General features: G+C 39.3%; 2 protein-coding genes across 2 annotated transcripts in view; one reads left to right on the forward strand and one right to left on the reverse strand.

The window, feature by feature from the left end:
- Positions 1-12559, reverse strand: part of vps52 (VPS52 subunit of GARP complex) — a 57436-nt gene extending 44877 nt beyond the window's left edge. Inside the window, exons 1-2 of the mRNA XM_082186722.1 lie at positions 12312-12559; positions 1586-1670 (exon numbers count right to left, since the gene is read on the reverse strand). Coding sequence (XP_082042848.1) covers positions 1586-1670; positions 12312-12398 — 172 coding nt within the window. The 5' untranslated portion in view covers positions 12399-12559. The remainder of the gene's footprint in view (positions 1-1585; positions 1671-12311) is intronic.
- Positions 12560-12692: 133 nt separating this feature from the next.
- Positions 12693-22651, forward strand: rps18 (ribosomal protein S18). Its single transcript, XM_082186831.1, has 6 exons — positions 12693-12734; positions 13224-13322; positions 13414-13500; positions 19296-19397; positions 22122-22213; positions 22547-22651. Exons 1-6 carry the CDS (start codon positions 12732-12734, stop codon positions 22620-22622), a joined length of 459 nt encoding a protein of 152 aa, XP_082042957.1. The 5' UTR covers positions 12693-12731; the 3' UTR covers positions 22623-22651.
- Positions 22652-22831: the final 180 nt, after the last annotated feature.

A 22831-nucleotide genomic window follows, 5' to 3' on the forward strand; every position in this document is an offset into this window, starting at 1 on the left:
TTCGGGTAAGATCAAATCAATAGTGAATAAACATTGGCATATTTTATCTAGTGACACACAGATCGGCCAGTCTTTTCAAAACCCTCCGCTTTTTGCTTATAAGAGATCGCGTAATTTGAGAGATATGCTGGTTAGAGCTGATTCTTATATTCCGCCTACCAATTGGCTTACAGCCCTTGATCCGGGCAATTTCCCTTGTAGGAGTTGCATTAATTGTAATGCGATGATTATGGGTAATTCCTTTTCTCATCCACGGACCGGCAAGACATTCTCTGTGAGAGGGAGAATTACTTGCCGTACGTCCTTTGTTGTTTACTTGCTCAAATGCCCATGTGGGCTTTGTTATGTTGGTAAAACAAAAAGAGAGTTAAGAACAAGACTACACGAACACAAAAGTAACATACGTAATCACGATATTAAGTCACCCGTGGCGAGACATTTTAATGAGTTTGGACATGATATTTGTACTTTGAAATTTCAAGGCATCGAGTTAGTTAAACCTTTTCAACGGGGTGGAGATAGGGAGCGCTACCTTCTTCAACGAGAGGCCTTTTGGATTTATACACTTCAAACAGTATACCCCAATGGTTTAAATGAAGAATTGCCTTTGAATTGTTTTTTATGAAATCATGTATTTTGAAATCAATTACATTTATTATTCATGTTTTTTTTTGGTTTTTTTTGGAGAGGCTGTTACTATTGTATTTTTGTATTCCAGATTCATGAGGGGTTTTTCTGTATTTACCAGGCATTCTGAAATTAATTTGTTTATATTTATTTTATTTTATTTTTTCATATATATATATATATATATTTATTTTTTTATTTTTTTTACTTTTTGTTTTTATATAAAGTGTTCATAAGGGTCACATGGACATTACAGATGGTATATTGTGTTGTGTCATTTCTGGTGTTTCCACAATGTTGGTAACTTGATGCACCTGAAGGTGCTGATGATTTGCGGAATGAGGTTCACCTGTGATGTGTGTTTTTTTAAAAAAAACAATCTTTTCGGTGTTTCACAGTACACACTGATGATGGCTTAGGCCGAAACGCGTCTGTGAGGACATAGTAGTAATAAATGTACGGAAATATGACTTGAGAGTGCGGTTTTTCATCTTTATTTTTGATAAACGTCTTTATTACTCGCACCCATATATTATTTTGGGAGTTGAGCGCGCCTGCTCTTAATACGAATTAAGTTTATTGGCACTTCCCTTACTTAAAGGGATACTCCACTTTAAAATGAAAATTCTGTCATCATATACTCACCCTCATGTTGTTTCAAACCTGTATGAATTTCTTTCTTCTGCTGAACAGAAAGGAAGATATTTAGAAGAATATCAGTAACCAGACAGTTTCTGGTCTCATTGACTTCCATAGTATATATTTTTCCTACTATGGCAGTCAATGAGACCAGAAACTGTCTGGTTACTGATATTCTTCTAAATATCTTCCATTCTGTTCAGCAGAAGAAAGAAATTCATACAGGTTTGAAACAACATGAGGGTGAGTATATGATGACAGAATTTTCATTTTAAAGTGGAGTATCCCTTTAACTGATAAAAACCAAAACTAAACTCACGGTCCACCTCATCCAGAATGAACTCATCTGTGGTGATGTCCAGATCACCCAAATTTAGTGGAGGAACCACATCAAAGTCTGACTTCTGCCAACACATTACAAAGAGAGACAATCATCACTAAACAGTCGATCTTGCTGATCCAAGCATTAATGCAGATTCAAAAAGCGTTAACCTGAGAGGAGGAGAGCAATATTAACAGATCAAAACCCAAACAAATTGATCACTAAGTGTTCAACCCTGCTGCCGCTCTACTGAATATGAGCAGGGAGGGACTGGCTGTACGGAGCATCGGGGCTTTGAGACCAGTCAAGTTATATAAAGAAATATGTTTTAAACAAAAGAAAATTCAAATATGAGGCAGGCCCATTTGAGAAATGTGGAGGATAATTTTTCATATTTCCAAATAATTTATTCAAGTCATACTGCTGTGGCAAATAGTATTGGCACTGACATAAATGTTGTTTCTCAAAGTTTGCTGCTTCAGTATTTGTACATTTTTTCCCACGTTTCTATGGTATACTTGAAAACAATGACAAGCATTTCATAATTTTAAAGGCTTTTATTGAAAAACAACAATCAATATATGCAAAGAAGTGTCACTATTTACAGTGTTGCCCCTTTTTCTTCATAACAATTATATAAATTCGCTCTGGCATGCTGGATATAAGCTTCTGGGCAATATCCTGACTGACGGTGATCCATTCTTGCTCAGAGTTGATCACAAGAAGTTGTGGGCTTCAGTTTGTCCACTCACTTGCTTTTTGAGGATTGACCGCAGGTTTTCTATGGGATTAAGATCTGGGGAGTTGCCTGGTCATGGATTCAGTATTCCAATTCCAATGTAATGTTCTCTGAGCCACTTCATTATCACACTTGACTTGTGACATGGTGCTTTATTCATGGCAGTGTTTTGGGGCAGAATTATGAGACAGCCCACTCCCTTGGATGAAAAACAACCCCACATATGGTCTTCACTGTTTGCATGACACAGTACTCATGGTAGCAGATACATTTTCCAGATGTCCCAAACAGTAAGGAACAGGTTACATCAGAGAAAATAACTTTACACCAGTCCTCTGCTGTTCAATTCCTGTACTTTCTGCAGAGTTTCAGTCTGTCCTTGATGTTTGTCTTTGTTGCTTCCCTTCTTGACACTCTCTATTCTCTCAAACTACTTAAATAAAATTTGTATTTATATGCATATTTTGTAATAAATGTAAAATATATTGTTTACATAAATGTTTTGTGGCGGGAGGAGCAAATGACAGACACATTGGGAGTGCTGTCATGCCTCAGAGAGGCATTTATTTAACATAAAGAAACTGTCATAGCATAAAGAAAAATGTCCAAAAATGGGGAAATAAAGTTTTAAAACAAAAAGGGGATCTGGTGTCCTCGTTGTGCCAGGGAATCGTGAAGGATGAGTAGTGATCAGATGGGATGGGTCCTAGTAAGGGGGCGGTGTCCGACGGTCGCACGCGCTTCTCTCTTTTCAGTCTGACGATACGGATCCACTTGTCCGTGCAACACTTCTGTCGCGCCGCACTCCACTTTATTCCTATGGGTGACGTCAAGCGACTTTAACCAAGGGGGTAAGCCAGCACCCGGAACGCGTAGCTTCCATGGGGGCAGCCATTGGCTAGCAAGCCATCACCTGCTGTTAGCATTCCATTGACTCCCATTCATTTTGGCGTCACTTTGACAGCGAATAACTTCACATCTGAGGCATTTAAAGACTCCATTTGTCCATTATTTATTTCTAAAGAAACACAACAATGTATAAAAGGCTCCATTACCTTGTATCTTACGTTATGGCCCAGTAGAAGCCATTTTTTGTAAAAAATAGGCTAACGATTGCATCATAACCAAGCGACTCTCTGTCGCACAGTATAGAAATTACCGTATAGACGAGAGGAGAAGCTCGCAGGCAATCGGGGGGACATGGAGGCATAAAGTCCGATGAAGTCAAGGGAGAAGCCCATAGATAGTCATACAGTTGCTCCTGCTCCTAGCTCATGGACAGCTCCTACTCAAACTCTCCGTCTCTGCAAGATTCGGAAGGGAATGATTCAGATTTATCTTGGTACAGCTACTAGAAGACTTACAACTGTCAGAGAGGTTGCTCATGTCACATCTACGTCGTCAAGCTCAGTTTGAGGCTGCGCAGTACGTACTGCTCAGCCATCAGGAAGTGAGTGCATCTAATTACTTCACTTTTCTCCGCTGAATTCTTTGGGGTCGCTGTGTCCATTTCTTTTACTGTCTATGACTTTAATGCGCCCGCAAAGCATCCCGGGAAGGCGGTGCTGCAATTGAAAAAATGCTGCGCGTCAAAAAGCTGGCCGATGCCCATCTTTATGCAAATTAATCCGTTGAACGCGACGCGACTATCCAATAGAAGTAGAGCACATGGAGACTGGGGGAATCATGAGCCGCTGGCTCAAAACCACGCCCATAGCAGTAAACTTGAGGAACGCCCATCAACATACAAATGAGGGGAGGCGTCACGACACCACGCTTCAGTCGCGTTGCAAAAGTGGATCCGTAACGTGAGGCGAGAGGGGTGGCGCCTTCGGCATATCGGCTTGTCCTCTTTAGGCCATGACAACTGAGGGGAATGGCGGCCCATCATCCTAGCCTGTCAGCGACGTCACGCATGATTCTCCATTCTGGACCGCGGGTCCGGCATCTCACATCTTTGGCGGCGCGGGAATCCCTCTGCCCTCCCTTCCTGGACCCACGAGGACACCAGCGTGCATGCACAGGGAATGAGACCGGTCTCTTGAGGAGAGGTGCGCTCAGCATTTAAAAGTGTCAGTGATGAGGCTTCATTATCTTCAGGTGTGCCTCATCACACGCCAATTCTCCTCTTCAGCTCCACTACTCTCGAATTACACCCACTCCAGTTGGGAACCTGGTGAAGGGCGGCGAGTTAAGGGACGGGGTGGCGCTGATTATAAGGGAGAGGCAGCCGTTCCGTCATACATATACATACACACACATACATATATACATACATACATACATACATACATACACAGATTTCACACATACATTATATATACATACACACCAGTGATGCGCGGGTTGATCCGAAATGAGCGGGTGCCTGCGGTCACCCGCGGTTACCCGCGGTTACGAGTCATCCAAAAATATTTTTTATGATATTCGGGTCGCGGTCGGTCGGGTCGTTTGAAATAAAGATGCCAATTAAACCTTTGTAATTTATATAGTACTAGAGAGCATATGAGCGGAGTGGAGCGGTGAGAATCTCCGCTCATCGCTCACGGAACTGTCCACCCCTCCGCTCCCCCGCTCAAACATCAGGCCGCTCCGCTCATTATCGCTCAGCGCTCAACGCAGTTTGCTCCGCGCTCCACCAAAATCGCCCCCCGCTCGCTCCAAAAAAGGAAAAAAAATCTACATGTATATCACTGTTAGCTTAGACCACAGCCTTACCTCCTAAAGAACTAATGAGCAACAACAACATTTTTCAAATAGAAATGTTTTATTTCAAATTAGGCCTAGGCTATAAGGAATATAGCCTACACAAAGTCCTGTAAAATTTAACGAATAAATGGGCCTAATAATATAAATAACAATTATATAAACAAAAATATAGCCTACATACATTTCTTTTAAATAAATTTACTATTAGGCCAGAATTTTGATAAGTTAATTAAAATTTAAATGGGCTTATATCCATTGTACACATAAACTGCTGTAAAATAAAACGAATAAATGGGCCTAATAATATAAATAAAATTTATATAAACAAAAATATAAAAAAATATACATAAACGTTTTAAAAGTTGGCTAAATTAACTATTAGGCCAACATTCTTATAACTGAACTTTTGCGCAGCGCGCAGGATTAAAATTGAAATGGGCTTGTATCAATTGTTTGAATATTACGCTATATTTAATTTACACTTTGTTACAAGTTATACCGTAGGCCATTCAATTTGCTAACCTTTTGCTTTCTTCCCAGCGTGTTCAGATAGCACACTGCATGTTTTCGAGAGATGTGTCTTTTTAGATTCCAAAATGAATCTTTACTGACTGAAACGATGTCTCCACATTCGTTTTCTTCTACCACATTATAGTTAGTTTTATATTATAGTGTAGCCTACCTGTATGACTTCTTATTTTCCTTTTTGAAGTAGCCTACTTTTTGAACTCCATTATTGAGCCGAGTTTTGACTGAAAATAGAATCCATCTTGCAGTCATCAACTGAGTCAGGCTGAGCATGCTTCAGAATCGTGGTGTGCGCGGAGCGAAATTGGAGCGGGAAATAGGGCGACGCTCCATCCTTTTAAAAATGCCGCTCTGCGCTCTGTCCAAGATCCGCCCGCTCGCTCCCGCTCCACTCCGCTCACATGCAATTTTCTATGAAATACATAGGCCTGCTACACTTTATTGGCTGAATAACTGGCGCGAAGGCACGAGCTCAGTCTGCAGGTAGAGATGGAGGCGGCAAGAGAAAAGGTGAAGACTGGGGAGTGGAAGCTCCGCAAATACAAAAAACAGAAAGAGCAAAATGTGGGAGACATTTGCCGAAATAATGAAAGATGATGACCAAAGTGCTGGCTTTGTCATGTGTACTTCTTGCTATGCATTTACTACTTTTAAAAAATGCGGGTCAGGAAGCGGGTCGGGTACAATATTTTCTTCTTTTTTTTTTTGCGGTCCGAGTTGCGGGCGGGTTAGTTGAAAACGTCGGTCGGGTGCAGGTTGTTTATACATTGACCCGCGCATCACTGATACACACATACATATATATATATATATATATATATATTAGGGCTGTCGCGATGTTAGATTTTTCACACCACGGTTATTGTGGCCAAAAGAATTCACGATATCGATATATTGCGATATCTATAGAATCTATTTTGGGTAGTTATCAGTCAAATTCATTTTTACTTTGTTTATATAGCCTAGTTTTTCTTTTTTACCCAACAAACATAAGGATACTGATAGACAAGGCACATGCATTTTTTACATCTTGCGTACTCAATCTATGGCAAATTCTTGTGAAGGAAGACAAGCATGTGAAGTTTATCTGGTTTCAAACTGAAGCAAAACACTGTCTGAAGGTTTCCTGAAGAACTGAAAAGCTCTTAAACCTATTGTTGCACCGGCGCCAATAAAGTCATGCAGATAGCAGATTTGAATAAAAAAATTAAGTGCAAATACAAATACAAAAATAAGATGAGTAAAGAAAACGGGGTTCTTAATTTTAATAATCACCCTTTATTAATATATGAACACAGAAACCCCGTTAACAGTTAATGTCTCGTCTCCCATTCCATGACTAGTAAAATAATAGCCGCGTCGCGTCTATGACAACTCGAGGTATCGCGTCTCAGTTTATGGCCAGCAATATCATTGTTTAAGGACATTATGGAATTGAGATAATGTCTGTACTATGTTATGATTACACTGTACAATAGTTGTGAGCGTCCGTTAACTGAATTAATTGAGAATATCACCTGAAAATCTGATAACATCTGCAATTTTCATTCAAGCAGCTGATTTCTGTAAATTAATGTAAAATTAAATGTATATTGCAGCACAGGGTGAAATCATTTACGATGATTTGAGACAAATATAATGTAAATTTAATATAAAACGATGTAAATGACGCTCTGTGTCGCGGCAGGATTTTGAACAAGGTCCTGAGCCGTTGCTGGGCGTCGCAGCCGCCGGTGTGTGTAGGCTACGTTACACTCATAGAGAATGTGTTCGAATTTTAAAGACGTGGCGCTGCGCTTCTCGTCCGGTGTGCGACCACCTTTAAGGTGCTGTTTTCTTTGAAGCCGAAGAACTCTGTTCTTAATACGGGCGAGCTTACTTTTTTCGGGTGTGGCCAGAGTGTTCCACTCTAGCTGCGCGGGCGCGGACGAGCGCTGCGTCGTCTTCTTATTTGACAGGTGTCAGCGGGTGCAATACTGCCACCTGAGAGGTCAACCAGGTACTGGCGCTGGAGTATTTACGTGTCATGTTATCATAAGAGTCCTATTCATTTTAAACATTGTGGTTATCGCCAATACCGGTATATTGTCACACTCTAAATTAACACGATGTCGATATTTCATGCTTTGAATATCACGATTATCGTCAACACCGGTATATTGCGACACCCCTAATATATATACACACTCACCTAAAGGATTATTAGGAACACCATACTAATACTGTGTTTGACCCCCTTTCGCCTTCAGAACTGCCTTAATTCTACGTGGTATTGATTCAACAAGGTGCTGAAAGCATTCTTTAGAAATGTTGGCCCATATTGATAGGATAGCATCTTGCAGTTGATGGAGATTTGTGGGATGCACATCCAGGGCACGAAGCTCCCGTTCCACCACATCCCAAAGATGCTCTATCGGGTTGAGATCTGGTGACTGTGGGGGCCATTTTAGTACAGTGAACTCATTGTCATGTTCAAGAAACCAATTTGAAATGATTCGAGCTTTGTGACATGGTGCATTATCCTGCTGGAAGTAGCCATCAGAGGATGGGTACATGGTGGTCATAAAGGGATGGACATGGTCAGAAACAATGCTCAGGTAGGCCGTGGCATTTAAATGATGCCCAATTGGCACTAAAGGGCCTAAAGTGTGCCAAGAAAACATCCCCCACACCATTACACCACCACCACCAGCCTGCGCAGTGGTAACAAGGCATGGTGGATCCATGTTCTCATTCTGTTTACGCCAAATTCTGACTCTACCATCTGAATGTCTCAACAGAAATCGAGACTCATCAGACAAGGCAACATTTTTCCAGTCTTCACCTGTCCAATTTTGGTGTAGCCTCTTTTTCCTATTTGTAGTGGAGATGAGTGGTACCCGGTGGGGTCTTCTGCTGTTGTAGCCCATCCGCCTCAAGGTTGTGCGTGTTGTGGCTTCACAAATGCTTTGCTGCATACCTCGGTTGTAACGAGTGGTTATTTCAGTCAAAGTTGCTCTTCTATCAGCTTGAATCAGTCGGCCCATTCTCCTCTGACCTCTAGCATCAACAAGGCATTTTAGCCCACAGGACTGCCGCATACTGGATGTTTTTCCCTTTTCACACCATTCTTTGTAAACCCTAGAAATGGTTGTGCGTGAAAATCCCAGTAACTGAGCAGATTGTGAAATACTCAGACCGGCCCGTCTGGCACCAACAACCATGCCACGCTCAAAATTGCTTAAATCACCTTTGTTTCCCATTCTGACATTCAGTTTGGAGTTCAGGAGATTGTCTTGACCAGGACCACACCCCTAAATGCATTGAAGCAACTGCCATGTGATTGGTTGATTAGATAATTGCATTAATGAGAAATTGAACAGGTGTTCCTAATAATCCTTTAGGTGAGTATATATATATATATATATATATATATATATATATATATATATATATATATATATATATATATATATAAAAACACCTGTCAAAACAAAACCAACCTGCCAAAGCATGGACCTCTGAAGGTGTCCTGTGGTCTCTAGCACCAAGACGTTAGCAGGAGATGCTTCAAGTCCTGTGGGTTTCAAGGTGGAGCCACAGTGGAACAAACTTGTTGGTCCAGCACATCCCACAGATGCTCAATTGGATTGAGATCTGGGGAATTTGCAGGTCAGGGCAACACATTGAACTCTTCATCGTGTTCCTCAAACCATATCTGAATATTATGTGCAGTGTGGCAGGGTGCATTATCCTGCTGAAAGAGGCCACTTCCACTGCTTCATTTGCAAGCAATCATTGCAGGTGCTTTCGACAATGGACGGGTATCATAGGCACTCTGATTGCTTGGTCTGCACCTACGCAGCCACATACAGAACAGAGTGTGATGGACTGTATGTTGACACATTCATCCCATAACATCATTAAAATGTTGTGTGACTTGTGCCACAGTAGACCTTCTGTTGCATCAGACCAGACCGGATAACCTTTGTTGCCCTGTGCATCGATGAGCCTTGAGTGCCCAACACCCTGTTGCCGGTTTGTGTGTTGTCCCTCCTTGGTAGCCTGGCAAGCCAGACCCACATCAAGATGTTGGGTCTGGGAACTCAACATTGGCAGGGCTCAATCCGAGGGGCAGGATAAACGATTGTCTTTCAAATTCCCTTTGCACGCAATAGGATAGCGCTACAACCAACCAGAGCGTTTTCCCACATGCGGAGCTAGTTGATAGATTAAACTTTTGCCGTATCTGGTCGGCAAAACTACGAACACATCTTCCTTTTTTAAGAATGACTTAAGTGCCGTTCTTTGTTCTTTTCTCAAAGAAAAGCTTAACTCCTAGTCTTCCAGAGTTGCAGCCAAAGCCGATTCGAAAGACCGCTGTTCGCCAGCAGCAGCAGCCATTCTTTGTTTTCAAGTAGAAGGGAATTCACGCGGAACCGTCGCAACTCTGTCGTCATTATGTTAAGCCCGCCCGCCGACTCTATACACAATGTGATTGGCCTGACTAAAGTTTGTTTTTTCCAGCTCGAAAGTAGGGTTGGGCATCGTTTTGATTTGAACGATTCTGATTCCGATTCCGATTCTTCATTTCGATTTCGGTTCTTTTCGATTCTCGATTCCGATTCTTTGAGGGGTGGAGTCAAAACCTGTCACAGGCTCATTTCACAGAGGAAAATTTTATTTTGATTTAGTTTTAGTTTTGGGAGCTGCAGCCCACGTGGGAGAAAATTAGGAATGCCTCTGCACCAGACCAAAAAACTGATTTATGCAGAACTTGCACCCTGGTCTGGACTCTCTGGACATAACTAACTCATTGTATAAAAGCTCACTTTAAAACACCATTGATTTGTATCATATTCCGGTCGCGGTTTAAAATGGTTTTAAGTAAAAAAAAAAAGATGTTGAAATATGTTATATTTAGCATTTTATATGCAGCTAATAGCTACCTTGCTTAGCACATATACTATAAACATTCTCTATTCATAAAAAAAAAAAAAAATCATATCACGTTGGTCCACGTGAGATGATTGACAGCTGTACAGCGAATGAGAGAGCGCTGATATCATAAACTGACGCGAATCATTTTACAAACATGTGATGATAAATCATTATTTCTCCAAATATGCGCACCATTGGATTAAGAGCCCTGGCGGATGCTGGTTATTGCATGTATGTGAACACAAATAAACCGGAGGAGACGTGAATGACGCTTTATGAGTGATGATTTCTATTCAAAATAACAAACATTACAGATTAATTATTTTGCACTCGATCCTGGCAACGTTACTAACGTTGGTCGCGCAGGGTTGCCTGAGGAGGACGAGACAGTGGACCAGCGCTCAGAGACAGTGGACATATGTCGAACACGCTACACTCCTTGTACATTTTGTACACCATGCAGGCGTAACGTTAGGTGTTTAGTCATATTTGTAGTGCATCCGCCCGTGCAAGAAATAAGTTTGTCACATGTGTTGCACTCTGCCGACCCAGGCTTTTTTAAGGTGAAATAAAGCCACACTTTTGAGCGCCGCTTACCGTGCTCCATGCCTGCAACAGAACAAGCGGGCGCGGCAAGCACTTCCGGAAATCCAGTGGCCACTATGGAAACCAAAACTTGCGCGTTTGGAACCGATGATCGGAATCGAAAACAAATTTTCTAAACGATTCCAATGGCATCGTTATTTTTTAAACGGTTCCCAGTTGGAACCGGTTCTCGATGCCCAACCCTACTCGAAAGCCAACGGAGAGTTGCTAAACCACCCTGGCTGCAAAATAAAATTTGCTGCCGCTAGGGTGCGTCAAGATTTGTAGGCTACCTCCTTGGACCACTGTTGGTAAATTCTCACCACTGCTGACAGGAAGCAGCCAACAAACCTTGCTGTTTCAGAGATACTCTGACCCACAGTCGCCTTGTCATAACAATTTGGCCTTGTCAAATACTTATTTGTTTGCTTCCAAATTGCACGAGAGAAACACGGCTATGTAAGCGCAAGTTTTTAGGCTAAAGCTTAACTTATATTAAACTACTATAAATAATACTGAATATAATGTATATTGCTAGTTTATTTGCTAGTCCTCATAATGCCTTCACCAGTATATTTAAAGTGCATTATTTTACTTAATATGCTTTTTTTTTATATTTCAAAAGAACTCAATCATGATACAAGCTGTACAAAAAGTGTTCAAAAATAAAAACAAAGTTACTTAAGTTTTGTCGGCATGTTCAAAAAAATGTAAAGGTCATTTTTACATATTAGGAACACAAATGCCACGAGTAGTGTATAATTATAGGCTATAGTAAATATACTACACATATCAAAGAAAAAAGGCAGAAAATAAGACAATAATCAGTGATAAATAACTTTAAAGAACAGTGCACAGAATGACAGTATTTCCTGTTGTGTTCTGTAGTCTGTCATGCCAACTTGTTTCAATTTTAACATCTGAGATTCCAGAGCGTTATTGTGTGGGGTTTGTACACATCACTGCACTGTCACATGATCTACAGGATATGACATTTAAAATCTTCAGATATTGTCTGAAATAAAGACCTGCATAGGCCAATAACAGTCGCGATCAGTAAAACAACATTCAAAGGAATTATAATAAATATGATTGATAAAAAACCGCATGCCATGTCTGTGTTATCTCTATTAGATTCAGCTCTGATGCTGTTAACAGAGCTACGCGCTTACGGGTAAAAAGTGTAACATACTCAGTGAAAAATATCACGGATGCTGCTATAGTATAAAAGAAAGTCATCACCTTATCCTGTAAATACGCCATCGCACCGCTCATGGAATCAACGGGTGTGTTTATATGAACAGCTCCAGTGATCAGCGTCTCCGCCATGGCGTATGTAGTTCACAAAAACTACAGGTCCGTTCAGTATTTCAGTCCCTCCAGTCATTAATTCCCCCAAAAATGACACCCTGTAAAATCATAATAAATCTATTTACAAAAGAGTAATTGCTCTTACAAATATATGCTAAAACATTCAAAAACAGCAATAACTGCGTTTTATACGTTCAAACTTTATCGGTTTAAAGTATTGTTTTGTATAGCATCTGCCCATCGGACATGTACATTGTGACGGAATCTGTTCCTGTCAAAGTTCGCATGGCGAGTGGACAAATTATCGCGAGATCGTGACCACTTCCTCTTTGCGCGGAACCAGCGAACAAGATGGTGAGTGTGAAATTAAATCCTCAAGATTTTCTATGAAATCTAGTAACATCGTCCGTAATTTTGTGTTTATGTTAGTAATGATTCAACATTAAGTGTTTTGTATGCATGTAGAACGTATATAAATTGATATTTTAGGCTTACAGTATAGAGTTAACGTTTAAGTGAGTTATGAAAGTAAGCCCGTGTTCAGTCCGCGCCGGTTTAAGTTTATAAAAGAAAATACCATGGTATTACCACAGTATTTTGAAGGTTCATGCAGAAATTGAACACTAACATTTTTGTAAAATTAAAATGTTATGTTTACTTTAAACCAGAGAGATGCATGTTTCTATATTTCTAGTCAGTAAGCTAACGTTAGCTGTACAGCAACGTTACGCCTTTACACTAGCGTTCTAAACTACAGTTCCGTCTACTTGCGTCAAATTCATCAAATGTGACTTTTAAACGGTAACGTTATTTGTCGCACACGGTGACTCTGTTTTCTCTTAGTCGCTCGTCATTCCAGAGAAGTTCCAGCACATCCTTCGTGTTCTCAACACGAACATTGACGGAAGACGCAAAATCGCATTTGCCATCACTGCCATCAAGGTGAGTGAATTCAACTTAAATCATTTCGCTTTGCAATGCCAGTGAAGTTGACGTTCTCAAGCCTCCGTGTTGTTCATTTACTCCTCCACAGGGTGTTGGAAGGCGTTATGCCCATGTGGTCCTGAGGAAAGCTGACATTGATCTGAGCAAGCGGGCTGGAGAACTCACTGATGACGAGGTGAGTTTGTAGATTAGTGTTAAATGTTTCTTGCTTTAACTTTTTTAAATGTTTTAGTGAAGTTACAAAAACATATAAATCCATATATAAATAGTATTTAAATAGAGATACCTTTTTTACCAACAACACACAAATCAGCCATATGACTGTTACATTAATTGTTTACTGTTATTTTTTCCATAAAAATTTAATAATTATTGAAATTCTAAAACTGGGTGCACACTGTACGATTTGCCCATCTGAGACATGATTTGCAAATTCTGGCAGTGTCAGAAGTTTTGGGGCTTAGTCCTGCAGTGTGGCTTCTATGATGACCATCAAATCAAAAACCAATACGAGTGCAGAATCTGATGTAGTTGGTGCAAGAACAACAAACCACCACTTGCTCCACACTTTTTTTTTAAGCCATGATCAAAATCAAGAGATTGTTTTTCTTTGCTAACCAACATTTCAATCCTGCATATGCAGCTCATAGTCAACGAATGTGTCATGGATTAACGTAAAACTCTGGACGAGTCTTCTTGTGAGTCCTTTTTAATGAGTTTTAACTGCTGTACAGTCTGACATTAATGACAAATGAGATCCCACTGTGTGACATGGCTTACAGCTGGGATCATGTTCATACAGTCTGACTAGCAACAATTGTAAAGGCAACTGGCTTAAGTCAACGGAGAACGTTCTAATATTTGGTACAGTTGACATTGCTTTGTGATGTATCCCAAACACGGTAAAAAAGAAATATATAATTGTATTGTCAATAAGACTATGGATAAGAAGTTATAAAACCAATGATAACCTTCATTTTAGCTGGGAAAAAACGGAAGCTTAAAGGACAAGTTCGGTGTTTTACACTTAAAGCCCTGTTTTCAGATCGTTTCTGATGAAATAGAACAGTTAAGATTGAATTTTGGACACATGCTGCTGGCCCGAGAATTTTAGGTTTCTGTGGTAGCAATTATTATCACTTTAACTTGTCTGTCACTTTAAAATTACATTTTATGGCTTTGCTTTGAATGCATGTTTAAAATCCTGCTCGAAGTGTCAAGACGGGCCGCTTCTAGCAACTCGCATAAGAATTGCACATTGGATGTGTGCTTCGCTTTCAGTTAAAGACAGCAGTCCAAAACTGAACAAAAGGAAAAAGAAAGCGCAGTCTATTGGGGCTTTTGAACTTTGTTGAAAGGTTTTGATCCACTTCAAATGTTGACTACTGTAGTTCGGACTGTGCCAATATGTAGTCCATGCAGTGATATTTGTGTATTTTTTTAAATGACAGACCTATAGGTTAGAACGTTTTGTTCATGGCATTTATTCCTGTAAAATAAAAGGCTGTTAACTTCTGCTTTGTGATTAAAAAGATTGAGTGAATGTACATAATAGTTCTAGTGGATGAAGGGCCCCTCAAGACAGGGCCTGAATTTCATTTTGGAAAATGGGGGGGAAATCCCCCCTTAGGTGATTCTTATGGGGGGGAATTTTTAATTTGAGGGGGGAGTTTAGACTTTTTTTTTTATTATTACATTTATCTCGCCTAAATGTATGCTCACTCATCGCATTTTTACAATGGGGTAATTTTGTTCTTAAGAATTTACACAACACAAGGAAGCTTGATTTCAATATTTGAATTAAATTGAAAAAAGTAGCACAAATAAATACAATAGAATAAAGATACCAATAAAGAGAAATAAAGAGAAGTTTTGCTTAGGTCTAATTAGGTCTAGTATTCAGAAATACAGAGACTGAATAAAGTAATCAAATGTAAAATAACACTGGGTAGTATTTTAGTCCTGACTAAATTAAATACATAGGCGATTAATCCTGATTCCTTAAAATGAAAGCTGTTTTGTTGTTTTGACAACCAAATTAATGACAGACACATATGGCTGCTGTCCCTTTAAGAGCTAGTGCACGGATCCTGTGTTCATTATACGGTCTTGTGCGATTTATGCTTATTTAAGACATAACCGACTGTGTTTGGAGGATACTCACCAAGACCGAAATTGACATAATTTTCGCATGTTTTTGACTGTTAAAGCGATATAATCCACGAAAAATAACTTTTGTTACCCGCGAGCTGTTTGTGAGGCGGCTTTACTCTATGTATGTGTGCAGAGAAACATCTCTCAGACGCACGTACCGAAGAGTTTAAAATCGCATGAATGCTTAAACTGGTAAGACTTAAAAAGACGTGCAAATGGTAAACTTTAGTTACTCATGATGCAATGCTGGCCTGGCCCGATTATGCAAGTGACAACTCCGTCTATCCCGACTCCCGAAACGCGAGAGTGTATTATCGCCGTCTGCAGCGCGCTTAACGATTGCTTTGTGCAACCCATTTTGAGAGACGAGAGATAGAAGACGCAGCACCGCTGAATCACTCATGCTGTTTGAGAAATTGCGTCTCGCAGACAGTTTTAAAATGACTGATTTGATTTTATAATCTGTGTGGATTAATTTACTAATACAACCTACAGGCTAAAGTGAATCAATGTTTGCGGGAATTTCCCGCATTATAAGTGGGAGACCTGCGGGAATTATTAAAATTATGCGCAATACCCGCAATCCCGCGCCGAAATTCAAGCCCTGCAAGAGGTAAAGCCCAGGGGTCTCTGATAGTCTTAATGTGACCCTGAGTGCAAGGGAAAGCTACATAATCATCACATGCTATTACATAGACATGGAATGGGCGATGAAGTCAGTGGTCTTGCTTACAGAGAGCTTGTCATAGAAACAAACCTCAGACAGAATTCTATAGAAGCTCAAGTTATGGGATATCACAAGGGAAGTTATAGCCTGTTCACGCAAAATTTGTCACTGAATTACCATTTTAGTTGAAAATTAAATAAATTGATGTCAAAATATAAATATATTTAGAACTGCCAAAGATTTCAAACTAGCCGTTTATTTCAAAACCTTTCACTTGAAAAACTTTTTGTTGGTGAAAATGTTTTGTCTGGTGAAAGAAATGCATAAAAAAAGAAGAAATACATCCATGACATTTAAGATTTAGGCTATTTACTAGGGGTGCACGATTCAGAAAATTTCACGATTCGATACCGATTTTTAGTCTCAAGATTCGATTCAAAATCGATTTTCGATTCAAAAACGATTCTCGATTCAAAAAACGATTCACAGTATGTAAATGTAGTTGACTTTTTCCTGTGTGATTGCAGTAGACATACAATTTAAAAGAAAATAAATTTAACAAATTTATAACAAAAGAATAACAAATTAAATGAAGTTTGATATTACTTTGTCTTCATACAAACTTTTGCAACTAAACAGTGCAAAGTGCCAAGCTTTGGCCAGCTTTCGAATACATTTAATTCAAGTTTAAATTAAAACTTAAATACATTTTTTTTTTTTTTTTTTTTTTTTTTTTTACATTTAGCTTTAAAGTGCTGTAGTCAGATCAAACAAACAATACTGCTAAATGTAGTTTAAGGAGTAGGCTATTGACGGCAAAATAGGCTACAGAATATTTCGTTCTGTATTCCCTTACAGAAAAAACACATGAATTTCACATGTTATCACATGTTTTCCACATGTGACCTCATATGATCACATGTGTTCTCATGTGAACATGTCACCACATGTGAACAACATGTCACCACATGTGAACATAATGGAGCATGTGGCACATGTGGAAAACATGTTACTATAGGTTATAATGTGGAGCTCATGTGAAATATATTTGCACATGTTGTAAAATAATGTTTAAAATGTGAATCATGTTACCACGTCACAAATACTGTACATTTTCAGCTTCTTTGTAATGGGAAGTTCAGATATTTTACTGACTCGGATCTTTTGAATCGCGTTCATAAAATGTTATATGTTAATGGACAAATCCCCAAACACAACTTACACGATGTTTCATTCATCCCCATAAGCTGAGCTTATTGACAGGTGCAATTTTTGAAAATCGATAATAAAAAAAATACAATAAGCCTACATTATATCTGCATTTATGTCAAAACCTAGACTTTCAAACATCAAAATGTAATTTATTAATATGAATATTCGTGTCAAAATGACATATAAACATTCTATTTTGCCTGGAAACGCTTCCAACCCGGATAGCAATGAGTCAGCGGACCACCGCCGGTGCTCCGGCGGCAGTAGAAGCGGCAGAACGGCGACATCGCAAACACGTTGGACGGCGCACCGCCGGCGCACCACGCTTGCCTTCCTACCGCCTTCGTTCTTCACCGTTCCGCCGCCTTTATATTGAAGGCGGCCCGCCGGAGGCAAGCGCTATTTTCGAGCGATCTGCCGCCGCTTATTCTGGCTATATATAATATTTAATATTTATAGCATGCAGTTTATCAAGAATAATGATTGCTCAAACCAAACAAATATCCATTTTTGGTTTATTGGTGCATGTCTCCATTGTGCATAAATCAAAGAAATGTAAACAATTTTCACCTAAGTGCATAAAATAATTCGATATATTTTACATATAGCCTATAGGCTACTGTATCGCTTCAGAGTTTCAAAGTAATTTAAATGTAATTTCCTAAACTTTACCTTATGGAATCAAGAGTCAAGAATATGTTATAAACCCTAATGGCTTTGGAGCAAAAAAACAAACTAATATTTGATATAATTCACATATCGGCTATTATGATTTTATAATCGCTTCAAATGTGAAAAGTAGTTAAAATGCTGTCAGTTCCACTTCCATTCTAACTCCCAACATGCCAAACATAGCCATGACTGCTGGTCGATTTTAGAGTAGAAATCCTTGTATTTCAAAGCGGCTTGCCGCCAGCCGGCCGCGGTCCATTAGACGGAGGCAACCGCCAAAGAAAATGAAGCAGTCGGCCCGCCGGCGGCATCTCGCAAGAAATGGGAGTGACGTATTCGACGGCAAACGTTTCATCCCCGCCAGCGGGACGCACCTATAGCCGACAGCTTAGGGCCGGCGGCAAAAAGAAGCCGTGCGTATATTTTTTGCTATCTGGGAACACGCTTGCGTGTCGCGAGAAAAATTGGCGTTGGTTCTATTTCTAGCATGCACGCGTTTTCCGCACGACTCGGGCCACACCTGAGATGCGCGTGTCATGCAGGCTGTGTGCAAGCTCTAACCTGTTAACATGGGAGCCGAAATAAAAACAGACACGCCACACAGCCAGCCAGCCTTCCTTCTGCTCCGCTTCTGCTCATAGACAGTATAAGAAGCTTCTGCTGCACTTCTTCTTTTGGCTATGACAAGAGTGTGCAGGCGTAAGTGTGAATTCGATGCAGCGCCATCTATGGGAATGGCAAGCTAAACTCATTTCAGGACAATACCAAAAAAATATATATATATATATATATAAAAACAACAACAAGAATCGATTTTTGGAATTCTATGAATCAATTTTGAATCGGTAACGTTTGAATCGCGATTCATATGTGAATCGATTTTTTTTGTCCACCCCTACTATTTACAGAGTAATCCACTATTTTGTAGAGGGGGGTCAAAATTAAAATTTTCACATGAGATTTGGAGCCAAATTACAGGGGGATAATATCAGGTGAAAATTTTCGTTTTGACCCCCTAGACAAAATAGTGGATTCCTCAGTCAGTATACATTCACAACATTTAATATTTTAGCTCTTATCACTATATTTGTCTGTCTTCAGGAAAATATTAACAAAATCAAAAATTTGTGCCGGGGAAGTTTCCGAAATTTAACACAGAATGACCTAAATGTGTGTAATGCACTTTTTTAAGCATAGGGATTTACCGCAATTGACTGCAAATAACATGATTGTAACAAAACCAATTTGCTCTATTTGTTGAACAGGTTGAAAGGGTGGTGACCATTATGCAGAATCCTCGCCAGTACAAAATCCCTGACTGGTTCCTGAACAGACAGAAGGACATTAAAGATGGAAAATACAGTCAGGTATGATTGGAATGCCTTTTTTGTGCTTTTGGGTGTGATAAAGGCTTGTGTCAGTGCATATCTGACTGCAAAATGAGGTATTTCGTGCCCTCCAGAGTTTGGAGTTCAAGTCTTCAAGAGACTGGCATAACATTTTAATAATTCATTAATAAACCAGTGTTATCTGAGTCTATTGGCTGCAAAGATATTGATGCAGGCTTGTAATCTCCAGTATAGTGGATGTGTCTATTAGAGAGAAATGTACGTTAAAGGGATGGTTCGGAGTAATTTCAACCTAGGGTCCTTTGCACCATGACCTCGAGCCAAACACCCCAGAAGCTTTTTTTCCCTTGGTCGAACATTATTAAAGTTAGAGGTTTGGCTCGAGGTCATGGTGCAAAGGACCCTAGGTTTAAATTACTGCGAACCATCCCTTTAAGTTAAATGTAACGTTGTAAGCGCTGCACTAATTTAGCTTCCACACTCTGCACGAACATTTGGATATGCGCCTAACAATGGTGCACATTTATCAGTCCCACCAGGTTTTTGCGATAAATCACAAAGAAAAAAATTGGTGGTGGTAATTTCCAGAAACGTTTTTTTATTTTTATATATATATATAAATAAAATTGAATGGTTGAAGGATTTCCCTGCCAGACATGCTGTCACATGCACATGGACCGATCGATCGTAAGGATCGGGTGCGTTTCCCAAATCCAGCTATGATCGCAAGTTCTGTCGTTACCAAAACAATTCAACAGAACTTGCGACCATAGATGGCTAATGATGCTTTTGGGAAATGCCCCGTCCGTCACAGATGTGACTTTGCCACTTCTTGTAGATAATTTTTTATTTTATTTTTCTTCCTGCAACAAACTAATTGAAGTTTGGTCGACTAAGCCTTTTCTCGTTGACTAACGTTAAGTAAACTATTAAGGGGGCAGCCCTACTAATAATCATCACAATTAGGGCTGTCACTAACGATTATTTTGGTAATCGGTTGATTATTTTGATTAATCGGGTAATCATATTTTTGTGTGGTAATAAAAATAGACCCAAGCCTTTAAAATCACTAAAAACATAAAAATTAGGCAATACTATTTGGTTCAAATAAAGTATCAAAAGCAAGTAATTATATGGTTTTATAGAACCCTAATAATATATATAATTTGTATTATAACAAATACCTGCAGAGGGTGCCAACAGCCTGGTGATTTTGTTTTTGTTACACGTACATCATCAGCTACTTGTTTAATATTGGCCAAACAACATTTTTTTAATTTTCACTTGATCTTTAACATTTGGCCACTTCACGATTGAAAAGCTTCAGCCACTGTAATTGCTTGAACAGGAATATGTGGACATCAAAACAAAACTCAGAGCAAGGGTTTAAACTTTTATTTTGAAATCGCGATTAACAAATTGCATATAGAAACATATTGGCGTAGGTTTATAAATGATTTGTAACAAATCTGATGAAATGGTGCACACTCCACACATGTAAATTACTTTTAACAGAGCAGAGGCGCACGTATTGTTAAATTCATGTATCACTTTGATGAAAGGTTATGATCCACTTCAAATGTTGACTACTGTATATTAAATCAGCAGCGCATTTATTAATTTAACTGAATCGCAGCCTTTGAATTCACTATAACACTATGCTATATTGTGGTTTTTAAATTATTTCATTTAGGGCTGGGCGATTAAATTGATTTTGATCAATTAACTCGAATGTGTAGTTTACGTCGACTTGTTTGAATGAAAATCAGTTTTCTTTAACATCCGCCAACGCTCCCCTCTGGGTTCCCATAGTTCCGAACGGGCTCAGTGTTTGCCATAGAGATACACAAACATGGCAAATGAACAAGACTGCGGCAGCATTAGCACACCTGCCAAAAACATTTACAAACTGCCTGAATTCACTGTGAGACTCACGCAATTGTCACTTTTTACATGCTCTCACGCCACACATCCATTTTCTCACGCAGAGAAAAATTGCGAAGCAAAGAGAGGACACTGACACCAACAGGCAAGACAGAGAAGGTTACTATTGATATTAAACAGATTCTCAGCTCTCAGATTCTGTCAATTTAATTAAAAAATTCAAACAATAAACACCGTTTTGGCGCTTGTAAATGTGACGTGACTGATCGCTGACAGATCTCAGTTCAAGCGGCATGTGAACCGATCATCTGTTACTCTTTACTACTAGTTAATAGTAAATAAACACGAATGATCAATAGGTAATTTGAAAGATACAGTTCAACTTACCGAAATGTAATAAAATCGATTGATCAGTTTTCCTTCCTATCAATCTACATACCACATTAACGTATCTACTGTACCTAATATTTATCCAAAGGAATCGATATCAGAGGATCAGAATCAAGTCACAAGAATTTAATTGAATTTGTGAAATTTGTCAAGCAATTTTTTTTCCCAAGGGGGAAATCCAGATCAAAACCCAGAAGGGAAAATCAAAACATAAAGTTAAAACTAGTTTTGAACAATTTCTGTCATCTGCAGATTGATTAAGGAGGGGAGGGGATCGATTAAAATCGTAAATCAGATTTTTTGAGGGAATTTTTTTTTATTTTTTTTATGCCATATCACCCAGCCCTAATTTCAATACATTGTGTGGCCTTAGAAAACGGTCTAATAATGCAGTTCATGGATTCCTGTCCGTGGAATGTGACACCTCAGGTATTTTGAAAATTATGTTAATGTTGTGGTTTTCCCAAGGTTCTTGCTAACGGTCTGGACAACAAACTCCGAGAAGATCTGGAGAGGCTGAAGAAGATCAGGGCTCACCGTGGTCTCCGTCACTTCTGGGGGTGAGTTTCACTGCAAATATTTTCCTGCAGTACAGTTGATGTCATTGATTTTAGGAAAATGAAGAACTGAGGAAATTATTTATGTGATCAGAGATACAGTGACTTGTATACATGCAACACTTGTTACAATAGCCATGATTTCGTTGGAAACAGATGCAATCAGGTCCAGTGATGTTTGGCACAGGGTGCTTTTTTTAAATTACTTTTAATAATTATCTGTAAAGGTCATGATATCTTTAATGGTCAACTCAAATATAAGTTTCAAAATACTTATGACCAATCCTTAAATGTGATATAATTGTTTTACTTACTGACTGTCTTTTTTTTCTTTAGTTTGCGTGTGCGTGGTCAGCACACCAAGACTACTGGTCGTCGCGGTCGTACTGTGGGCGTGTCCAAGAAGAAGTAAACTCAAAATAAAACTGAACTGTTCAGCCATTTGGTGTCTTGGTCTCCATTGGTCTCAGCCAAATTTGTGATTGTATGCCCGATTTGCATGATTTTTTTTCTAACATTGTCATAAGTTAGGAAAAAACAAACAATGTTTTACCCCAATCCCCTCAGTAAGGAGGGAGTGAATTTATGGATTCTGCAGAATCCATGTCCCTGGAATATTAG

Source organism: Leuciscus leuciscus (genome assembly GCF_965113295.1).
Source record: "Leuciscus leuciscus genome assembly, chromosome: 12".
NCBI lineage: Eukaryota > Metazoa > Chordata > Actinopteri > Cypriniformes > Leuciscidae > Leuciscus > Leuciscus leuciscus.